This window comes from Rutidosis leptorrhynchoides, chromosome 5 (assembly GCF_046630445.1).
Source record: "Rutidosis leptorrhynchoides isolate AG116_Rl617_1_P2 chromosome 5, CSIRO_AGI_Rlap_v1, whole genome shotgun sequence".
Lineage (NCBI taxonomy): Eukaryota > Viridiplantae > Streptophyta > Magnoliopsida > Asterales > Asteraceae > Rutidosis > Rutidosis leptorrhynchoides.
In genome coordinates this window covers 125,426,831-125,450,525 of record NC_092337.1, presented here as the reverse complement: position 1 = coordinate 125,450,525, position 23,695 = coordinate 125,426,831, and the positions used below count along the sequence as shown (strand labels likewise).

The 23,695-nt window shown below is 35.4% G+C and overlaps 3 protein-coding genes across 4 annotated transcripts; 1 reads left to right on the top strand and 2 right to left on the bottom strand.

Annotated features, from left to right (window-relative positions):
- Window positions 1–4,406: 4,406 nt before the first annotated feature.
- Window positions 4,407–5,645, bottom strand: LOC139849002 (uncharacterized). Its single transcript, XM_071838679.1, has 2 exons — window positions 5,535–5,645; window positions 4,407–5,042 (listed from the first exon to the last, which is right to left on the bottom strand). Exons 1-2 carry the CDS (start codon window positions 5,643–5,645, stop codon window positions 4,407–4,409), a joined length of 747 nt encoding a protein of 248 aa, XP_071694780.1.
- Window positions 5,646–6,016: 371 nt separating this feature from the next.
- Window positions 6,017–8,026, top strand: LOC139848390 (ADP-ribosylation factor 2-B-like). Of its 2 annotated transcripts, none has more exons than XM_071838126.1 (6): window positions 6,017–6,251; window positions 6,619–6,689; window positions 6,789–6,908; window positions 7,046–7,164; window positions 7,300–7,381; window positions 7,612–8,026. In XM_071838126.1, the coding sequence occupies exons 1-6, from the start codon at window positions 6,104–6,106 to the stop codon at window positions 7,615–7,617; spliced, it is 546 nt and encodes a 181-aa protein (XP_071694227.1). In that variant the 5' UTR covers window positions 6,017–6,103; the 3' UTR covers window positions 7,618–8,026. The 2 variants fall into 2 exon arrangements, with proteins under 2 accessions (XP_071694227.1, XP_071694226.1); XM_071838125.1 differs by having other exon boundaries at window positions 7,462–8,026.
- A 290-nt stretch (window positions 8,027–8,316) lies between these two features.
- Window positions 8,317–9,559, bottom strand: LOC139850715 (cyclin-D3-2-like). The gene is given in 6 exon segments (XM_071840270.1): window positions 8,317–8,487; window positions 8,621–8,751; window positions 9,037–9,069; window positions 9,072–9,137; window positions 9,140–9,251; window positions 9,335–9,559. Coding segments are annotated over 6 exon segments (738 nt in total).
- Window positions 9,560–23,695: the final 14,136 nt, after the last annotated feature.

Genomic DNA, 23,695 nt, shown 5'->3' with positions numbered 1-23,695 from the left:
GTCATACCTGCTCGTTCTACAATTTCACGTGCATATATAGACTAACTCAGAAACAGTCCATTCGGGTGTGTTGAGGTGATGGTGTCGATTGGGCTGACTGGGAGAGCCCATAAGAAACATTAGGTGAGTGAGATTGAAGTGGCATATTATTTGTGGAGCTAGAGGGCGAAGATTCTTTATGAGCGGGTTGGGTTGAACTTTGTGATTGGGCCGAAGGGTAGGATTGGCCCAGGAGTATAAGTGATGTTAGGTTTGCGAGTGGAAGAATCGACAAAGGAGAGTGGAGAAATTCACAGTGCTCAGATTGTGATGGTTGTGGGTTAAAGAAAGCAAATATGGTTTCGTTAGAAACAACATGTCTAGAAAGGATGATTTATCAAGAGCGAAAGCCGTAACATATGTAACCACGATGTGTGGCTGAATAACCTAGGAATACACATGGGGTTTAGCCAGGTTGTAGTTTGTTGATAGTGGTGGCGGGAATAAGAGGGTAGCAATTAAAGACATCTGAATACTCGTAGATGGTCGTATTTTGGTTGGCGTTTGTAGAGTATGTGAGTTGGAGAAAGTTAGTTTAGTAATTTAGTGGGGATGATGTTTTGTAAGTATGTTGTAATAACCCGCCATTTTCCGTTAAATTATTTTAACGCCCGTCTTTTTTTAATATATTTCGTTATCTAGATTCGTATCATCCGTTGATTAGCGTTTTAATATTTCCGTTATTTAATTATAACATCTCTCGTTTACTCTAGCATATTTAAAATATTTCGTTCGGTTAATTCACACACCCGCTTTTAAACTCGAGGGACTAAATACGCCATTTGACCAAAGTGGTAAATAGTTGAACTAGTCACCACCTCCCTTCCCCACCATTCATTATCCACCTCCCTCTTTCTTTTTCTTAATACTTTCACTATTTCTCTCAAACTCACAATACAAAGAATCATCATCTAAATCATTTCAAGGAAGCAAACATCAAAATAAATCGTACTTTTGAAATCCTCTCTTCATCCTCTACGTTTTGGTACCAATTTCATAGCTTGGGGTAAGCTTTTCAAAATCTCTAATTTTCATAAATTAGACCTTTAAACTTAAAAGTGTGTTAATTAGTGTCTATGGCTCGAGTCTAACATGAATATGTGATTTATTTGCTCGATCTTGCTATTTTGCATAAACTAGCATGAACTTGAAAAAGGGTTTGTTTAATCTTGTGTTTTGGGTGATTTAATGTTGTTAAATGTTAAAGCTCATGTATTAAATGTGTTACTAGCATCATTAGCTTCGTTTTGATATGTAGGTTGATTTAGAAAAACTTCATTAACAAAATTGTTGAATTCATGATTTTTGGTTAGGGTTTAGTAACCTTGAATATGAATTTTGATGCATTGAATGCTATGAAATGTTGTTAGTAAGTGTTTAGTTGCAATGTATGTTTAATTACCTTCGAAACAGCATATGTGTAAATTGGATTTCCGAATCACCATTTGCATTTTTGAGCTTGAAAAGTTAAATAATGATCATTCGATGAGGTTTATGTTATTGTAAATGATGAATTTGATTGATGAAATGTGTTTAGTTGTATTACTCGTTAAATTACCTTTCCAACGATATAAGACACGTGTTTTAAATGTTTACGGTTCATTAGTTGTGATTGTTTGAAGTTGGATTCGTGCATATAAGAATTCAGCAACTTCAGCTCCTGGAAACTGAAGCTTCGCGATCGAGGAGCCCCACACACACAGACCCTCGCGATCGCAGAGCAGTGCTCTGGAAATGCTGAAATGGCTGTCCAAAATCACTTTGTGATTTCACGTTTTCACCCCCGCTTACTCGCAACTCCGATTAACATGAAACTTGGCCAACATGTTTATATATGACTACTAATTGAAGAAAAATTGTCGGATACCCGACCCGACAGCGTTGACTTTGACTTTGACCAAGTTTGATATTTAGTCAAACTTAACCAAAAACTTATGCAATCGTTCTAATCTTCTTTTATACTTGATTCTTGCATGAAACTTGACAACGTGACTCACATGCTATATATTCGAGTCGTAACGAGCCATAGGACTAATTGAACACATTTCGACCGACCTTGTGTCTTACTCGGTATTGATACAACTTACTTGTTTAGGTCAAGACTAAGCAACTTTCATTGCACAACGTTTAATTACAAGTACTTTGGCATGCAACTACGGTGAGATCATATTCCCACCTTTTCAACAACTTTTTAAATTATGGGATGAGAAACATATACGTATCATACTTTTATACTTTGAATACAAGTACGAAAACAAACATTCCACAGCGAGTTAGAACAAAAAGCCTCAATTCAATTATCATTAGTTACACTTGTAGGCTGTAAACGTGAACTTATGTTGTGTGGATCCATACGGGCTTGACGCGCCCTCATTCGGACGGTTCGCTACCGTTAGTGGATGGAATATATTTTCGGGTATAGTGTATGTTCTAACACTACGTAACAGGGTACAAAACAGTTAAGTCTTGATAATTGGGTGCTCGCAAACGTACAACAACTTTGGAATGCAAACGATTTGGATAATCAACTTATACTAAATCTTGTGGTTCAAAAACAACGTTACAAATACACCTATGATTTCACTAACGTTTTTCGTTGACAGTTTTCTATATGTTTCTCAGGTTCATACTTGGCTACTTGATACATGCTTCCGCACACTTTGATTACTTGCTTGGGGTCAAGCATACATGCATACGCTAGTGATAGCACCTTTGGATTCAAACTTAAAGCATACGTACTTACACTATTTATAGCAATCGTGATTTTCAACTTATATTATGTCGCAAGTTTTTCATTTATACTTAACTTTTGTAAACTTATACATGTTGTCGAACCGTTTGGTTTACTTAAAACTTTGCAAGTCTTACACGTTTCAAATGAATGCGACATAATTTTGGTCAAACGCGTCTCATTTAGGGACTATGACCACGTAACGGGACCTAAGTTGACGACACCGTCAATGGCGATTTTGTAGGGTCGTTACATATGTGGCCATGGAGAGGACGTGATACCAGAAATTAGGTGTAGTGTAAGAGTGAAATAGGATTGTGAGAATGATATTATTGATTGATTTTTCTTTCCACTTTCCCATTTTCTGGAGAGGTGTGATGACACGAGAACCGGAATGCAATACCATTTTATTTGCAAAAACTATGGAAATTGGAATTTTTATGTTTTGTACCGTTATCGCATTGAATTGTTTTAATGTTGATCGAAAATTGAGTGTGAATATATGTATGGAAGGATGTAAAGATGTCAACAACTTGTGATTTTTATACAATGGGAAAAGTCCATAAGAAGTTAGAATAATCATCTAAGAAAAAAAAACATTGTACTTATGTCCTGCAGAACTTAAAATAGGTGAAGTCCAAATTCACTGTGAATTATTTCAAATGGGGACATAGTAAGAGAAGTAGAATCATAAAACGATAATTTAATATGTTTGCCAAGAATGCAAGACTCACAAAATGATGAGTTTTTTTACATGAACTTTTAACCGACTTATTTCTAAGAAATGGTAAGATGTTGGCGCCAGGGTGTCCAAGACGATGGTGCCAAATGTCGGAAGAAAATGCCGCAAGAGAGGTGGGAGACATGAGTTGTTGAAAAGTGGAAGAACTGAGTGGATAAAGGACCCCCGTGCTATTACATCTCATGAGTTGAATGTCTATCCTGAAATCCTTAATAGTGAAACCAAATAGATCAAATGTTATGGCAAGATAATTATCAGTAGTTAAATGGAGAACAGAAATGAGATTTTTAATTAAATTAGGAGCATGAAGAACATTTTTTAAAAGAATAGGTTTATTTGTAAATGGTAGTAGAGTGTTCCAATTCCACGAATAAGAAGTGTATCTCCATTTCCAACGATAATTTGTTTCGGAGTGCTCAAATTAAAATAGGGAGAGAGAATACCTCGATAACCAGTCATGTGTGATGAAGCGCCACTATTCATGTACCGATGATCATCTGACGGGTTGAGTGACATTGTGTATAGTTCTTGATCGATGTCAGTAGGAGAGTAAGAGGCCATGGAGCTGTTCGAGGCAAACTAGGCTTGTGGGTGTGGGCCCAATAAACTAGCAGACCAGAAGGCATATTGGGCTGATTCCATGGGGTAGTAGGGTATGGGCATGGGAATGAATTATTAGTCCATGGTTGATGAAAAGATTTTTGGGCCCAATTAGGTGTGCGGCCCAATATTGTTGGGTGACGTCCAATTGTGAGGTTGATTTCATCTGCTATAAGACTGAGGGGAAGACACATGTGAACCAGTGTTACCAAAATTAGGGTACATGTTGCGTCCTCTTCCACTTCGTCCACCTCGATTTCCGGAACGACCACGTCCGCGATAACCCGATGACCCTCAATTGTAAGCGGTATTGTCTCGATCACTAAGACCCTGTGTTCGATTTTCCTGATTTTCAGGTGTAGAAATCAACGCGGTGCTGTTTTTGTTGGAACTGCTCATTGTAGCCTGACAATTTCTAAGTGATTCTTCGAGGATCAGTTTTGACCAAGCATCATAAAAGGTAGGTAATTTATCCATTTGATTGATGTGAGTTCGAATTTGGGCATAGTTATCGTTGAGGCCAATCACCAACTGTAAAACCAATCGATGAGGTTCTACCTTTGAGTCGACATCAGCTAATTGATCTGCAATCATCTTAAGTTCTTGACAGTAGGTAGACATGTTGTGAAAATTGTCTAGTTTGGTGTTGACGAATTGATTTTCCAGAGTTAGGGCTCGAGAGTGTTTGTTGTCGTGAAACATGCTCTTTAGTCGATCCCATGTTTTCTTTGCGGCGGCATCTGGTTCCATTATTGTGTTCATCAGGTCGAGTGAAAAAGTGGCATATATCCATTGTATCACAATAGCATCATGACGAGCCCATAGTTCAGGGGTGATGAATTCTGTGTCTTTGCCTTTGGATAAAGAGGCTTGTGGTGTTTCAGAAGTAAGGTGATCAAGGACGTCATGTGCACGAAAATGGATTTTAAACTGTTTGGACCATGAATTGTATTTTCTAGTATCCAGATCCAATTTGAAGGGAATAGAGTGTTGGATTTAGTGGATGGGTTGAGCAGCAAGTTTGAGAGGATCGGTTGACATGTTTAAGAGATAAAGAAGATACAGAAGGTGAGTATCGATGATTGCAGAAGAATAAGAGAATATTGATTTAAGAGGTAATTTGCACGGTATTAGGCTGCTGATACCATAATAGAAGGTAAAATTGATGTCTTTCATTGATCACTATCGTATGCATATATACACGATGTAGCCTAACTAACATCCTGATTTTCAGGGATTACAATCTCTTACAAATTCTATCATAATCTTTTATTTATAGATAAGATATAGCTAATATAAGATACAGCTAATAGTTATTAGCTTATAAAAAAAAAAAAAAAAATCTTTGTGGCATCCCTGAATTGTTTGTAGAATAGCAATCAAAAAGGGATCTTATTAGGTTGCTCCCAACGGAGTAAATACTCCCTCCGCCCAGGCTATAGTCCACAAGGAAGCCGATGGCAGCAAATTCGCCCAGGTCCCGCCCAGGTATTCGCCCACCATTCCGTGCTGCTGAGCGTCCTTTTTCATCATATTTGAGGACGGAAGGAAGGGCTTAAAATGTGGTATTTTTTGCTTCTTAAACTTGTACATTTAACTAATTAAGGGAAGAAAGGAGTGTCATGGTTGGGAGTGTTTAGTCTTGAATTTAGTCCTGCGAAGAAAGTGCTGATGTGGCGCTGACGTGGCACATGATGGAGTAGTGTCTCCATTGGGATCACTCTTATGAGTTTTATAAGAAAATGTATTTTTGAAAAAGTGGAACTTAAAAATTTGGTTCCATCCTGTTATAGTCACTCGTTCATAACATCTGATTCCCATTGGAATCCAATTCTCTACTCCTTTATTCTCAAAACAATTGATTAAATATCAACCATTTTAAACGTACATTTGATTAGAAAAAAAAAAAAAAAACAAATTCTATATTCTATATCTTTCTTAAAGTAAACCAAAACTTGATTTGGTTTCTTAATTGGTTGTATCAAGAAAAAATGGGCATGGCGATATCAAGATTAGTAAAAATGTTGTTTGCGAAGAAAGAAATGCGGATTTTGATGGTAGGACTCGACGCTGCTGGCAAAACCACCATTCTTTACAAGCTTAAACTAGGAGAAATCGTTACTACTATTCCAACAATCGGTAGCTTAATTAACCCCTCTACATATCATATATGATTAGCTTGTTAATCATTTTTTTTTTTTTTTTTTTTTTTTTTTTTTTTTTTTGTGACTCAGGAACCCCCTACGAACGAATCCTTTGGACTCCCCCACAGAGGGTAAACCTGGGGGAACGAGCCCGCTGAGCGCCAGACCCGCTACCGGGTGAATTGCCTATGAAGGCACCCCTCATGGTCAACCTCCCTTTTTGAACGAACGAGGCGGAACTCGGATTCGAACCTGGGTGGGCTGCCAGCTAGGGCAACTCAGTGGCCATCCAAGCTATGCCCGGATGGTTTTGTTAATCATTTTTCTTAATTTAATTATTGTTAACTTGACAATAAAACCAGGTTTTAACGTTGAGACCGTGGAGTACAAGGATGTTAGCTTTACAGTATGGGATGTGGGAGGACAAGACAAGGTACCTACACATAATCTTGTAACCGAACAAGAACTTAGTAGTTGGTTACGAATAATTTTCATGGCTTTTAATCTATTTAACGACGTATTTTATTTGAAGATTCGACCGTTATGGAGGCACTACTTTCAAAACACACAAGGACTTATATATGTTGTTGATAGCAACGATCGAGATAGAATTACAGAAGCTAGAGATGAGCTTCACCGTATGCTCAATGAGGTTATGATGTCACATGTTACCTTAATTCTTTTTATATCCATTAGAACATTAATCATTTTAACTATATGATTAAATACCTAAACATATATGTTTATTCACTATATGATTAAATACCTAAACATATATGTTTATTCTAGGATGCGCTTCGCGAAGCTACAATACTTGTGTTTGCTAATAAACAAGATCTTCCGAATGCTATGAAGGTTTCTGAAATCACTGATAAACTTGGTCTCCATTCGCTACGCCATCGTCGTTGGTAAGCTATACATGATCATCATAATAGATCATTTCATATTAAATTTTAGCTTTTTACCCAAAATATTTAATGTGATTTTTAAATAATTGAGTCAATAGAACTTGGTTAATGAGTAGTTGAATTGAATGAAAACAGGTATATACAGAGTACATGTGCCACATCTGGTGAAGGACTCTATGAAGGCCTTGATTGGCTCTCTAGTAATATATCTGCCAAGGTAATTAAGTTGTACTACATGAAGTCAAACGCATCAAAGTATTGCTTATTGTAAAAACATATAAATTTTTTTTTATGTAGACCATATAATTGGTATATCAATCAATATATCAATATCAATGGTGGGTATTATTTAACTGGAGCATATGATCTAACATCACAAAATGATGAAAGACCAACTAAATGTCATTATTTCAAGATGTGATTGGTTTTACACTAACTGAATTGTAGGGGTAAAGAAAGCTGCTTTTACTCATCACTGTTGTAATACCAATCCAAAGAAGGCAGCAAACTTCAGTCTCATTTCTGTTCTGCTCTGTTTTCCCCTGCTTGCTTCCATTATCAAGTCCCTTACCTACTCATCATATACTTCTACTTGTATTTCAATACATAGTAGTAATACTTTTATCATGCATGGTTATAAAATTATAATAATGTTGTATTCTAGACACGTTATGTTGTATTCGTGTTGTTGAGTTTTGCCTGATCTGAATGTATGTTTATGCAACTCGTCGACCAAATAGTAAGTAGCATACTACACTTAAAATGGGAACAAGATGATCCTCTCAAGATACATCGTTCAAGTTATTTTTTTGTGAGATGATAATTGTAATATAGTAGTTAAAATAAACAGAGGTTATTATAATTATTATTTAGTAGTAGTGCATAACTATAAGTATTCGTAATATGACTAGGAAACAACCATATTTCATACTGTATATTTAGTTAGGGTATATAGGTTGTAATATGACAGACGGTCAAAGGCCTTTTAGTAATAGGATACGTTTAACAGTTCTTACTACAACAAACTCAAATTCACTAAAAAGAATGTTGAGATGGCAAGAATCAATCAAGCTCCTACTACTTATTGATTAGTGATTTAGTTGCACCTTAACACCATATATTGGCAAATAAATACCGAAAACCATAACCATACTAAGATGATACTGCCCATGAATCACTAGAGTTATTATCACTGCTGAAATACGAATCAATTACACCATTTGGACTACCAGGGGCATAATTGTAATTTCGCTTCTGAGGTATGAAATAATTGATATTATCCGATACTTCCATGATATATTCACAACAATTTTCTAATTTTTCCTGTCACAATTTCACACAAACTTCAGGTTTTAATATATTTTTCAACTAGTTGACCAAAGTTTAATATGTAAAATATAACGGAAAGTAAAAAAAAAAAAAAAAAAACAAATACCAAAATTAGTATAGAACGAACCTCGTTGATTTTAAGAAAAGGTTTAAGTCGATGTTTATAATCGAATGCTTTGTTCGAATCAAATTCTTGGATCACAAGATACATTGTAGCAGCAGCCATTAAAGATGGAAGATAATCCAAAAACCTTGAATCTGAAATAATGCTACAAAGATCAGCCATTAAAATGGACAATTTCAATTATGACTTTTGAAAGGTTGTTTGTTATAATAAAAAAATTTGGAGTACAAAAGACCATATATTAGAAATAAAGTGAAAACATTATTCTATTTATTTCAATCAGTACCAGCAGATTCACAAATTATACAAAAATGATTTTAGCATCTATCTATGCAAGCAAATTGATAGGAAAAAAAAAAAGAAAAAGAAAAAGAAAAATGATATGTGTAACATTATTATTAATATTAACACAAGCTTACCATTAATAACAGCAAGAACAAGTCTTTCACACATTGTAACGATCTCGAATATCGATTATGAGTGATTAAACCAAGCCTTCTCATAATGTAACTGAAAATGAAAGTGGAGTTACTGCATTCATTTTCCATTGAAGAGAAGAAAGCACCAAAAGTTCCATTTTCATTATAGTCTTTGATTCAAACACAAAATTTGTTCCTTCCACCGGATAAAATAACTCTACATTAGTAACAAAACTACTTAGGTACATTGACATTTCACAAACATTTGAACAAACATTTAAACAGAATAAACACATACTTGTAAGTCCATAAGAAGAGGTGCTTGAATTTCTTCTACTTTTGATGCTAAAGAAAGGCAAGCAACAGCAGCTAGTTGATTCATCCATGGTTTATCTCCTTGAAAATTAAGGCTAAACAAGAACATATCAAAGTGATTAACAGCTAAAATGGTGGTAATTACAACTAATCCATAATGATTACTGACCCTAAACATCCAATCAACATATTCTTTTCTTAAAACCATTAAAAACAATCATTAAGACTGAAAGTCTGTCAAAAAAATGAAGTCAACTCATTAGACAATAAGTGCAGACCCAAAAGATCAAAAGATCAAATGACCCATCCAAATGGACTAGTGATTATCAACCAGCAAAGAGGAAAGGGAAAGCTGTACATGGAGTTAAAGTTAGTTAGATTCTGTTAAATCATTGTACACGTGTCCTAATCAGATCACTACAACAAACAGGCCCATTTGAGGCACCTAATCTCGCCGCAATTGGTTGTACGGCTCGTTGCTAAAGCCCTTTTGCGGTGATGTATCGCCGCAATAAGAACGACTCCAAACGTTCGCCGTAATAGGTCTTTAGCGACGGTTAGTTGCGACGATTTTGAGTGGGACCCACCTTGGTTTAAAAAAATCAAAAAGAAAAAAAGGAAATTTATTTGCGGCGATACATTTGCGGCGAGTGACAGTGGGACCCACATCGTCGTTACTGGTATAGGCTAATTGCGACGACTCCTCGCCGCATTACTGGATTCTGCTGAAAGCAATTGTACCACTATTCGAGGCGACGCATCGCCGCTAATGCTCCAGTAGCTGAACTGGAAATTGCCGTTTTACAATTTCTCACCCGGTAATTCGGGCGTTTCTTCGCAACCTGATTGTAACCAATTTTCCAGCATACATAACACCAATAACATCACATTAACAACTAAAAATACGATTAAACGAAAATTAAGGAAAGGTTAACAATTCAAGTTATTACATAACATCCTACGAATTTAAGTTTTAGTTATTACATAAACGTTAACAAATTGTTTTGATTACATTGCCATGTCGTCATCCGAATCCATAGTTTGATCCTCCTCCTCCTCCTCACTACTTTGCATCTCCACCGGAACCTTTTCTTTTCCCTTTCCTCCCTTTCCGCAGCCAAAACCCAAGTTGTTCATGAAGAAATCGCGCATAGTTTTTTTAATAGTTTTTGACATCGATTTCGTGACTTCATTCGCCACCTCGAGTTTTAACCTTTCCCGGTCCGCGGCCCACCTACGATTATATTCATCATCCGTGAACATTCGTTGACTTGTTTGGGTGGAAGTACACGAATCAACCGACCTTCGTGCAAAACTTGGACCAACACCACGTTCCCATCCATACCGATGACCTAAGACATCTCGCATGATTTTTGGTTCACTCATTGGATTTTGTGCTCCACCTTGCTCATTACGCATCCGTACCATGTCATTCTTCATAGTTAAAACGCAAGAATAACCACCACTAAAAACTTGAAAATGATATGTGTTTATTATACAAATTAACGAGCTAGTGATTATAATTACTTACATAATGCGTTCGGTTTCCTCGGAAGGTATATACCAATTTCCACAGTCATCTGTATTGTTCCGCTTATAGCCTTCGATTAAGCTCTCTTGCTCGTTTGTTTTCCGGTTACGCTGTAAATATATGATATTGATAAATATGTACATATTTTTTTTACTAATTTGTACATATATATAAGTACGTATATATATATATATATATATATATATATATATATATATATATATATATATATATATATATATATATATATATATATATATATATATATATATATATATATATATATATATATATATATATATATATATATATATATATATATGCAAGTATGTATATATTATCCAAATTAAAATTATACTAACTTACATGCTCATATCGATTTTGAGCGAATGACTTTCGGCCTTGGTGACTTTTGACGGTTTGATTTGAATGACATTCAATATTTGCTTCGAACCTTCTTTGGTGTTGTTCACTTCCAATCATCTCTTTATAGAGATTCCAATCAGCTTGGGTTAATTTGCATCCGGGTGGCGGGTTGTTGTTTTCTCCTTTTTTGCTCCAAAACTTCTTTTTGAACTTATATTTTTTGTCCCGGTATAATTTACCGCAAGCTTGGTTTATACTATTTCGAACCATATCACCATCGGGACCTTCAAGATGCGGCCTTAAGTTGAAGAACCGCTACATAATTATGAGAAATAGTTAAGTCAACAATATATATATATATATATATATATATATATATATATATATATATATATATATATATATATATATATATATATATATATATATATATATATGATTGTACGTATACAATTATAAATTTAAACGTATTTAACCTCAGTTTTTGGGATTATTGTAAGCTTAAAATGTTCGGGTACATCGTTCCAATTAGGATAATATAGTGGTATCCCATTTAAAGTAGTACCCAAAATGTAATTAAAGGTCCGAGAGTTGTCACCAACGGGCACATATGTCTCTAAATCTTCCTCCTCAAATTCAATCTCTAAATCATCGTCATTATCGTCGTCTTCATCGTTGACTACTTGGTTGACTGCATTGTCTCTACAACATTGACTATATCGTCGTCTAAATCTTCATCGAAATCGTTGTCTTCATAGTAGCTCCCCTCGACATTAAGATCAACTGTGGCACGGATGTCTGCTTCAACCACCGTTGATTCGTTTCTTCTCAAATTTGTTTGAACGACTTCTTCCAAGTTAGAAGACAAACGAATATCTGACAAAGTGCTGCCATTGAAAAGATCCAACTCGTTATCTCCAACGAAGAAATCTCGATCCCATGTGTTTCGCTAGTGTACTTCTTGAACAACCTTCCAATACTTTCTTTGCTGACCTCTTCTTTTAATCGGGTCATCAAGGTAAAAGACTAGATTTTCTTGTGTTGCAAGGATGTATTGATTGTCTTTATACCATTCTTGTTGAGTATTAATGGTGGTTATGTTATTGTTTGTGACACATTTATTGTCGACGGTTTTGAACCATTTGTAGCGAAATAATAAAAAAAAAACATTATTGGACCTAAATAAATAATTAAGCTCCAGAATTTCTTCCAACACACCATAATAAAGTGTTCCCCCAGGACCACCAGGAGATGAAATTCCACTGTTCTGCGTTTTTCGGCATAAATCTCGACTTTGAACCACAAACCTCACACCGTTACATATGCAAGCGGTGTAAGATGTTACATGTATTGGTCCATGTGCCAAAGCAAGTAACTCATCACTAACTTGAGATTTGTCATTTATTCACAAAGACTTGATCTACGAAAAGACGAGGTTAGACAAGATAAGAAAATCATTACTTATAAAGGGTGATGCAGGCCAACGAGTTTACCTTGTGTTTGAACCAACCCGAAAACTCTATTTCCATATTGGCTCTCCGCATTTCATTTGTAAAGTCACTGCAAATATTCGATATATTAGTATAATCATCAAATATATAACTTACAAATAAAATATGAGGGGGAATAAACACTTACTCCTTGTATTTATCAAGCTAGGAGCTGTTGTTAAGTACGAACCAAAAATTTTTAGTCTTAGTGTCGGGATCCGAATCTACATCGTCACCTTTACTAATAGGTCTACAAACAGATTGAAAGACGTAATGCTTACTGTTAGCCCTAAATCTAGCTAAGGTCGATCGGTTTTGTTAGTGTAAGTGGGTTTAGATGTTAAGAACAAGTATTATGATGATAAGGTTGAGAGAATATGTGTGAAAGATGAAACTTGTGATATATCTCAACTAGTGATAAAATGGGTGGGAGGTTGCTTTATATACTAGCAACCTCCTTTAGTTACAAAGGTGGTAATTAAACATAATTACCATGGTAAACTAGCTAGTTAACTATTACCTAGTTACTATTACATTAAAACTAACTAATAACATAATAAGTAAACTACCTATTACATTAGCAACACTAAAACCACATGCCACATATAATAGACAATATTCATTGTCAACAATCTCCCCCTTGACATGGGGTTTTTAAAATAGTGTTGATTGTCAACAGTCTTCCCTTTGTCAATAGTCTTCTTCTTGATTGTCAACCATTAGTCCTTTGCATGGAGTTTTCAACAGATGTAACCCTCCCTTGATCATTCTCTTGAAGTTTCTTGTGCAACCTTCTTCTGGGCGTTGATTTTGGTTTAAAGCTATGAAGCTTTTGATGCTATCAGCTTTGAACACGAACTTGCATATAGGATGAACTGATTTGGGAGTGTTATGATTGATTTGTTTTGTCTTCCTCTTTGGTTCGGGCGACGAGGTCTTGATCTTTGACTTTTGACCATCTTTGTGAATTGAAAGTAGCTTGAAATGATCTTTTGTAAAGTTCTTTTGCTCCCCTCAAATGTTGAGTCATCTTTTTCATGATCGTGATTGGTTTGTTTTTTACTCATGTTTCATTCTCCCCGCATGATGAATATGGTGTACCGTGTTCAGCACGTGTAGAATGAATATGGCATCCCGTGTTCATCGCAAAATAGCAGAGAGAACATATATGATTATCATTAGAGAGGGAATGTGTACCTGCTAGTAAGAAACAAGGAGGTTAAGGTAAAAGTTTGATCCTCAGGGAAAACAGGATCTTTAGAAAACGTTTTTTGGTTTTGTAAAAATCAAGCTAGTTGTTATACTAGACAGGTTTAAATCAGGCATGCTAGTTGTTACACTAGACAAGTTTTTCCTGAAACTAAAACTGTTTCCGGATATAGGGACCTCGCTGGTATTGGTAGGTACAAGTTTAACCTCGGTGGATGTTGAGGATGACTGGTCATCGAAGTTCCAGTCGGCGTTAGCAAGCTATCCACCTCCATGATTAAAGTATCATGGGACTTTTGTGCGACTATGCCGCTCTTGGTTATACCAAGTCTTCCAACTGTACCTAACACCGCATTGGTGTCAATAGAAATCAATGTAATATAGGAAGATGTTACATCGCGTCCTGAAGTCATTGATATTTCATGAGGTGACACATCTCTTTCAGTTTTTGCACTCTCTAAGGAGTGTGTGTTATCAGGCTTAAAGGCTGACTGATCGTTAAGGTGATCATCCTTCTGGAGGTCTGATAAATCTACCAAGGTAAGCCTAAGTATTTTCATATTGCCTCTCCGTTGAACTAGACAGATCTCCCTCATCAAGATAAGTCTGACCTCTGGACCCTGTTTGAGGTCCCACCTTCTAAAATAAGGTGTTGATAGAGGATTTCTGGCCGATACGCAGGGTTCCTCTTCATGGTTTTTCGAAACCCCTTCAGCAGTTCGAGACTCCAAACACTTAATTTGCATCAAGTTGTTGGGTTATACCACATGTGAGGCAGTCATCTAGACACATCCTCCTGAGGCAGTCACTAATACACATCCTCCGTCATTTGATGACTATTTTATTTGAGGCAGCCATCTATACACATCCTCCTGAGGCAGTCACTAGGACACATCCTCTGTCATTATCGACATTTGAATCTTTAAACTCCCCCTTGATAGTTGCACATTTTAGCTTTGGTTTATTGGGAGAGTTATGTGTGAAAATATGGGTTTTACACTATTTGTGTAAAAGCCGTTTTGATGTTTAACACCACTTTGAAGTGTGTTTGACACCGCTTTGAGATGCGGGTTCTACACAGAATTATATAGAAGCCATTTTGGATGGAACTCATGTTGGTTTTGATCCTTTTATCCTCCCCCTCAATATGTGACGTGTCATATTTTGATAAAACCTTTATTTTCTTGGTCTTTTTCTCCTCCCTCAAAATATGATTTATTTGGAATTAAAACATATTTTGACAATTTGCTACACAGAAAAATATAGGTTTTGATGAGAAAGGTTGTAAGGCAGTTGAGACGCGGGCCATATAAGGTTTTGGTGAAAACCTTCTTTGCTTGTCCATTTAAGGTTTTGGATAAAACCTTCTTTGACGTGCTGGTTCCATACAGATCTATATGGGAACCATCATTCCCCCCTTCTCCCCCTAAAATTTTTTTGACATTACCACTGAAGCGTTTTTGAGAGAAAGACTGGAAGACAATTACGGAGCAGTGCATACACTAAAATATGAGCATACACGATATAAGGTTTTGGATAAAACCTTCTTTGGTTTGCGGGTCCCATAGAGATCTATTATGGGAACCATCATGATCTCTATGGGAACCATCATTTCCTCCTTCTCCCCCTAAAAAATTTTTGACGTTTCTCTATTGAAATATTTTTAAAGAAAGGGAGACATTTGAGACGCGGGGCATACACTGAAATGTGTGCATACACCGTATAAGGTTTGGGTGAAAACCTTCTTTGAAGTGCGGGTCCCATACAGATCTATTATGAGAACCATCATGATCTATATGGGAATCAACATTCCCCCTTTCTCCCCCTAACAAAATTTTGACATTTCAGATTTTGATAACCGTCATTTCATTGCGGGTCTCATTGCTCCCCCTAGGCACATGAGTCTTTTTCAACGGAGAGTGATTCGCCTACAACTACTGAAGTATATGTACCAATAGTTATGGATTTGGGCAAAGTTGGAGGTAAGATAGGTTCAAACAACACATCAGGTCATCTGAGGTTACGAGTGGGACATGCTTGTGAGGACATTCAGGTGTCAGCGGGTTAAGTTCGGGTCTTGAACCGTTGTGTCCAAGAACCCTTTTGAGTTCAAATCCTTTTTTGAAAGTCAAATTTGAATACCACTTATAGGCATTGTCGATCTGACTTATGGACATTGAATTCCACTTGGGTTTGATACACTGCGTATCTTTAGAAAGTTGATTTTGTGGAATCAATGATGATTGAAAATCTTTTGACATTGCCAGGGAAACGGATCTCGGCTTAAGTTTAAGTAGCTCAGATGAAGAGTACTTAGTTGGTTTTGAAAAGGAAGTGGATCTTGGTGTTGAAAATGGTATGGGTATCCACTTCTTATTTGAAACTTGTTTAGCAAGATTATTCTTTGAGTGCTTAAAAATGTAGCGACCCGACAAAATCGTCATTGACGGCGCCGTCTACTTAGGTCCCGTTACGTGGTCATAAGTTTTTAAAACAACGTTTCACCAAAATATGTCGCATTCATTTCAAATGTGAAGATGTTTTAAAGTTTACAAAGTAGTTCAACGACTAAACATGTTACAACGTTTTAAGTACAATTGAAACCTATGAGACACAATTTAAGTAAAGTCAAAAGACGCTCCATGTATGCATGCATACTTGACATCTAAGCAAGTATCAAAATAATTTGCGGAAGCATATATCATCTAGCGTTCAAAGACCTGAGAAAACATATAGAAAACTGTCAACGAAAAACGTTGGTGAAATCATAGGTGTATTAGTAAACGTTGTTTTTGAACCACAAGATTTTGTATTTCCATAACATTGATTATCTAAATCGTTTACATTCCAAAGTTGTTATTCGTTTGTGGAGCACCCAATTATCAAGACTTAACTGTTCACGTACCCGTTATCATAGTGTTAGAACCTACACTATATACTCGAAAATATATTTCATCCGCTAACGGTAGCGAACCGTCCGAATGAGGGCTTGTCAAGCCCGTATGGATCCACACAACATAAGTTCATGTTTACACCCTGCAAGTGTAACTAATGATAATTGAATTGAGGCCTTTTGTTCTAACTCACACGTGGAATGTTTGTTTTCGTACTTGTGTTCAAAGCATAAAAGTATGATAGGTATATGTTTCTCATCCCATAGTTAAAGAGTAAAAGTTGTTGAAAAGGTGGGACTATGATCTCACCTTGAGTGCACGAGAATAAATATACTTCACAAAGTTAACGTGTGTAAGAACGAATGCTAGTCTTGACCTAAACAATAGGTTGTATCAATATCGGTAAAGTATAAAGTCAGTTAAAGTTGTTCAATTAGTCCTATGGCTCGTTACGACTCGATTAATATAGCATGTGAGTCAAATTGTCAAGTTTCATGCAAGATACAAGTATAAAAGCACGTTAGAACGATTGCATAAGTATTCGGTTAAGTTTGAATAAAAGTCAACTTTGGTCAAGTCAAAGTCAACGAAAAAGTCAACACGTTCGGGTCGGGTCTCGGACAATTTTTCTGGGTTATATAATTATATATGAGCATGTTAGAACAAGTTACATGTTAATCGGAGGTGCGTAGCATAGTTAGAATTAAACGCTAAACGACCAAGTTGATCAGAATTCTGCAGTTCATTTGGACGGCGTCCAAAATGGCTGGACGGCATCCAGCAATGAAGGACTGGACGGCGTCCAAAGATTGGGATGGCGTCCAAATTGGTATACAAATTCTGCTTTGCTGAAATTTCATAAGTGTACGAACCAAAGTTCAATCAAACATAAATTGTGAACCGAAAACACTTAAAACATGTATCTTATATCGTTGAAAGGTATTTTGACGAGGAAAACAACTAAGCACATTTCATCAAACAAAAACATCATTTACAACAACCAAATCCACATTAAATGTTCATCATAAATGCTTCAAGTTCATAAATGCACATTGATGATTTGGGAATTAAATGCACACATATAATACGCCGTTTCATAGCTAATTACGCATACAGTACAACTAAACACTTACCAATGACATTTCATAGCATTCAATGCATCAAAAGTTCATATTTAAGTCTACCAAACCCTAACTAACAATCATAAAATCCTTAATCATGTTAATGAGGCTTTTCCAAGTCAACCTACATGCCAAATTGTAAAAGTGATACTAGTAACACATTTAATACATGCACTTTTAATATCTAACAACATATGATCAACCAAATCTCAAGATTTATCAAGTCACTTTTCAAGTTTAAGCTAGTTACATCAAAATGACAAGAACAAGCATATAAATCACATATTCATGTTAGACTTGAGCCATAGACACTAATTAACACACTTTTAAGTTTAAAAGATCAAGATCAAGAAATTTAGTATTTTTAGAAAGTTACCCAATCTAGATGAAGTTGGTATGGAATCGAAGAGGAAGTTGCAAGGATTCCAAATATGTAATTTGGTTTGAAGAACGCTTGCTAGATTGGAAATGGATGATGATCCTTTGATTGAGGTGTTGAGAGCAAAAAAAGATGGAAGTATCAAAAGTGGGAGGTGATGAATGAGTGGTGGAGGAGGAAGTTGACTAGTTGACCTAGTCATGACTTTGCCCACTTGACAACTTTGGTCCCTCAAGTTTAAATACGAGTGCGTGAATTATCTAAACGAAATATTTTAAAAACGCAAATTACCGGGTAATGTTATAATTAAATAACGGACTTTAAATAAAATTAAACGGAAAGTAAACGAAAAAAGACGGATTATTACATTACCAACTCCTTAAAATAAATTTCGTCCCGAAATTTAAGCAGGCGTAGTGGTCGCTGTTTCTTCCTCGGGATCTTATGTAGTGACCCGAACTTTTCCATGTTTATATATATATTAAATGAAATTGTTATTTACATGATTAAGTGTTTCCAACATGTTAAGCAATCAAACTTGTTAAGACTTGATTAATTGAAATAGGTTTCATATAGACAATTGACCACCCAAGTTGACCGGTAATTCACGAACATTAAAAACTTGTAAAAACTATACGATGACATATATATATGGTTATATATATAGTTAAAATGATTTTATTATAAGTATGTATCTCATTAGGTATTTTAACAATGAGTTATATACATAAAAATGAGACTATTAATTTAAGAAACTCGAAAACTATATATATAACGATTATCGTTATAACAACGTCTTACTAGGTACATATGAATCATATTAAGATATTGATACACTTGGTTAATTATGTTAAATTATAAGTAAATATATTATTAAGTGTATTAACAATGAAATACATATGTAAAAATAAGACTACTAACTTAATGATTTCGAAACGAGACATATATATAACGATTATCGTTGTAACGACATTTAACTGTATATATATCATACTAAGATATATTATATATCATAATATCATGATAATATAAAAATTTTACATCTCATTTGTTATAATAAACAATGGGTTAACAACATTCAACAAGATCGTTAACCTAAAGGTTTCAAAACAACATTTACATGTAACGACTAACGATGACTTAACGACTCAGTTAAAATGTATATACATGTAGTGTTTTAATATGTATTCATACACTTTTGAAAGACTTCAAGACACTTATCAAAATACTTCTACTTAACAAAAATGCTTACAATTACATCCTCGTTCAGTTTCATCAACAATTCTACTCGTATGCACCCGTATTCGTACTCGTACAATACACAGATTTTAGATGTATGTACTATTGGTATATACACTCCAATTATTAGCTCTTAGTAGCCCATGTGAGTCACCTAACACATGTGGGAACCATCATTTGGCAACTAGCATGAAATATCTCATAAAATTACAAAAATATGAGTAATCATTCATGACTTATTTACATGAAAACAAAATTACATATCCTTTATATCTAATCCATACACCAACGACCAAAAACACCTACAAAAACTTTCATTCTTCAATTTTCTTCATCTAATTGATCTCTCTCAAGTTCTATCTTCAAGTTCTAAGTGTTCTTCATAAATTCCAAAAGTTGTAGTTTCATAAAATTAAGAATACTTCCAAGATTGTAAGTTTACTTCCAAGTTTTCTAAATCCATTCCAAGTAATCATCCAAGATCAAGAAACCTATGTTACTTACAGTAGGTTATCTTTCTAATACAAGGTAATAATCATATTCAAACTTTAATTCAATTTCTATAACTATAACAATCTTATTTCGAGTGGAAATCTTACTTGAAATTGTTTTCGTGTCATGATTCTGCTTCAAGAACTTTCAAGCCATCCAAGGATCCTTTGAAGCTAGCTCTATTTTTCTCATTTCTAGTAGGTTTATCCAAGGAAATTGAGGTAGTAATGATGTTCATAACATCATTCGATTCATACAAATAAAGCTATCTTATTCGAAGGTTTAAACTTGTAATCACTAGAACATAGTTTAGTTAATTCTAAACTTGTTCGCAAATAAAAGTTAATCCTTCTAATTTGACTTTTAAAATCAACTAAACACATGTTATATATCTATATGATATGCTAACTTAATGATTTAAAACCTAGAAACACGAAAAACACCGTAAAACCGGATTTAAGCCGTCGTAGTAACACCGCGGGCTGTTTTGGGTTAGTTAATTAAAAACTATGATAAACTTTGATTTAAAAGTTGTTATTTTGGGAAAATGATTTTTATTATGAACATGAAACTATATCCAAAAATTATAGTTAAACTCAAAGTGGAAGTATGTTTTCTAAAATGGTCATCTAGACATCGTTCTTTCGACTGAAATGACTACCTTTACAAAAACGACTTGTAACTTATTTTTCGGACTATAAACCTATACTTTTTCTGTTTAGATTCATAAAATAGAGTTCAATATGAAACCATAGCAATTTTATTCACTCAAAACGGATTTAAAATGAAGAAGTTATGGGTAAAACAAGATTGGATAATTTTTCTCATTTTAGCTACGTGAAAATTGGTAACAAATCTATTCCAACCATAACTTAATCAACTTGTATTGTATATTATGTAATCTTGAGATACCATAGACACGTATACAATGTTTCGACCTATCATGTCGACACATCTATATATATTTCGGAACAACCATAGACACTCTATATGTGAATGTTGGAGTTAGCTATACAGGGTTGAGGTTGATTCCAAAATTTATATAGTTTGAGTTGTGATCAATACTGAGATACGTATACACTGGGTCGTGGATTGATTCAAGATAATATTTATCGATTTATTTCTGTACATCTAACTGTGGACAACTAGTTGTAGGTTACTAACGAGGACAGCTGACTTAATAAACTTAAAACATCAAAATATATTAAAAGTGTTGTAAATATATTTTGAACATACTTTAATATATATGTATATATTGTTATAGGTTCGTGAATCAACCAGTGGCCAAGTCTTACTTCCCGACGAAGTAAAAATCTGTGAAAGTGAGTTATAGTCCCACTTTTAAAATCTAATATTTTTGGGATGAGAGTACATGCAGGTTTTATAAATGATTTACAAAATAGACACAAGTACGTGAAACTACATTCTATGGTTGAATTATCGAAATCGAATATGCCCCTTTTTATTAAGTCTGGTAATCTAAGAATTAGGGAACAGACACCCTAATTGACGCGAATCCTAAAGATAGATCTATTGGGCCTAACAAACCCCATCCAAAGTACCGAATGCTTTAGTACTTCGAAATTTATATCATATCCGAAGGGTGTCCCGGAATGATGGGGATATTCTTATATATGCATCTTGTTAATGTCGGTTACCAGGTGTTCACCATATGAATGATTTTTATCTCTATGTATGGGATGTGTATTGAAATATGAAATCTTGTGGTCTATTGTTACGATTTGATATATATAGGTTAAACCTATAACTCACCAACATTTTTGTTGACGTTTAAAGCATGTTTATTCTCAGGTGAATACTAAGAGCTTCCGCTGTTGCATACTAAAATAAGGACAAGATTTGGAGTCCATGTTTGTATGATATTGTGTAAAAACTGCATTCAAGAAACTGATTTCGATGTAACATATTTGTATTGTAAACCATTATGTAATGGTCGTGTGTAAACAGGATATTTTAGATTATCATTATTTGATAATCTACGTAAAGCTTTTTAAACCTTTATTTATGAAATAAAGGTTATGGTTTGTTTTAAAAATGAATGCAGTCTTTGAAAAACGTCTCATATAGAGGTCAAAACCTCGCAACGAAATCAATTAATATGGAACGTTTTTAATCAATAAGAACGGGACATTTCATCTTGCGTTGCCAACTCTACGAATAAGTGAGGATACTTTCTTTTCATTTGATCTTGTCTTTCCCAAGTAAACTCCGGTCCTCTTTTGGCGTTCCAACGGACTTTAACGATCAGGATTTTACTTTGTTTTAGCGTTTTGATGGAGTGGTCCACAATTTCAACCGGTTCTTCCACAAAATGAAGTTTGTCATCAATAGTAAGCTCCTCGAGAGGGATGACGAGTTAGGGTTCGGCAAAACACTTCTTCAAATTTGACACATGGAAAGCAGGATGAACGGAGCTCAATTGAGTCGGGAGATCTAAACGGTAAGCAACGGTTCCAACACGCTCCAAGATTTCAAAAGGACCAATATATCGTGGATTTAGTTTTCCACGTTTCCTGAAATGGATTACACCTTTCCAAGGTGCGACTTTTAACATAACACGATCACCCACTTCGAACTCAAGATCCTTATGTCTAATGTCGGTATAGCTCTTTTGACGACTACGGCCGTCCTGAGCCTATCTCAGATTTGAACGATCTTTTTGGTTGTTTCATGAATTAGTTCGGGTCCGGTGATTTGCTTGTCACCTACTTCGGCCCAACAAAGAGGAGAACGACATTTTCGGCAATATAACGCTTCGAAAGGTGCGGCGATGATACTCGTATGATAACTATTATTGTAAGAGAATTCGGCGAGAGGCAAGTGCTTTTCCCAAGCTTTTTCGAAATCAATAATGCAAGCTCATAACATATCTTCCAAAGTTTGAATCGTGCGTTCACTTTGTCCCTCGGTTTGCAGATGGTTTGCGGTGCTCATATCTAATCGTATCCCCAATGCTTCTTGTAAGGTAACCCAAAATCTAGAAACAAAACAGCCATCTCGGTCAGGAATAATCGATAATGGTACACCGTGATGGGCTATAATCTCCTTAATGTAAAGTTGTGCAAGTTTTTCCATTTTTTCGGTTTCCTTTATGGCTAGGAAGTGGGCGGATTTGGTGAGACGGTCAACAATAACCCAAATGGTAACATAACTGCCTATTGTCTTGGGTAGTTTTGTGATAAAATCCATCGTTATTCTTTCCCACTTCCATTGTGGGATTTCGGGTTGTTGAAGTAATCCAGATGGTCTTTGATGTTCGGCTTTGACTTTGGAGCAAGTTAGGCACTTTTCAACATAAGTAGCGACGTCCCTTTTAATGTTCGGCCACCAATATTGTTCTTTAAGATCATGGTATATCTTGCTGGCACCGGGGTGAATCGAATACCTTGACTTATGGGCTTTATCTAGAATAAGGCTTTGTAAGTCCCCATAACTAGGCACCCAAATTCTTTCGGCGAAATATCGGAGTCCGGTCTTCTTAACTTCGAATCGAGAGGCGAGAACGTTTAAGCGTTCGAGAGAAATGTTTTCATCTTTAAGAGCTTCATCTTGGGCTACCCGAATTTGGTTATTGAGATTGGTGTGGATGGTAATGTTTAGAG

What these genes read in the sequence shown, in the direction of transcription:
- LOC139848390 (XM_071838125.1), top strand. Translation starts at nt 6,104, where the DNA reads ATGGGCATGGCGATATCAAGATTAGTAAAAATGTTGTTTGCGAAGAAA. An exon ending in TTCACCGTATGCTCAATGAG is followed by an intron (nt 6,909 to 7,045) that starts GTTATGATGTCA and finishes TGTTTATTCTAG; the next exon opens with GATGCGCTTCGCGAAGCTAC. An exon ending in TCGCTACGCCATCGTCGTTG is followed by an intron (nt 7,165 to 7,299) that starts GTAAGCTATACA and finishes GAATGAAAACAG; the next exon opens with GTATATACAGAGTACATGTG.
- LOC139849002 (XM_071838679.1), bottom strand. Translation starts at nt 5,645, where the DNA reads ATGATGAAAAAGGACGCTCAGCAGCACGGAATGGTGGGCGAATACCTG. An exon ending in CTATAGCCTGGGCGGAGGGA is followed by an intron (nt 5,043 to 5,534) that starts GTATTTACTCCG and finishes TGGTCCAAACAG; the next exon opens with TTTAAAATCCATTTTCGTGC.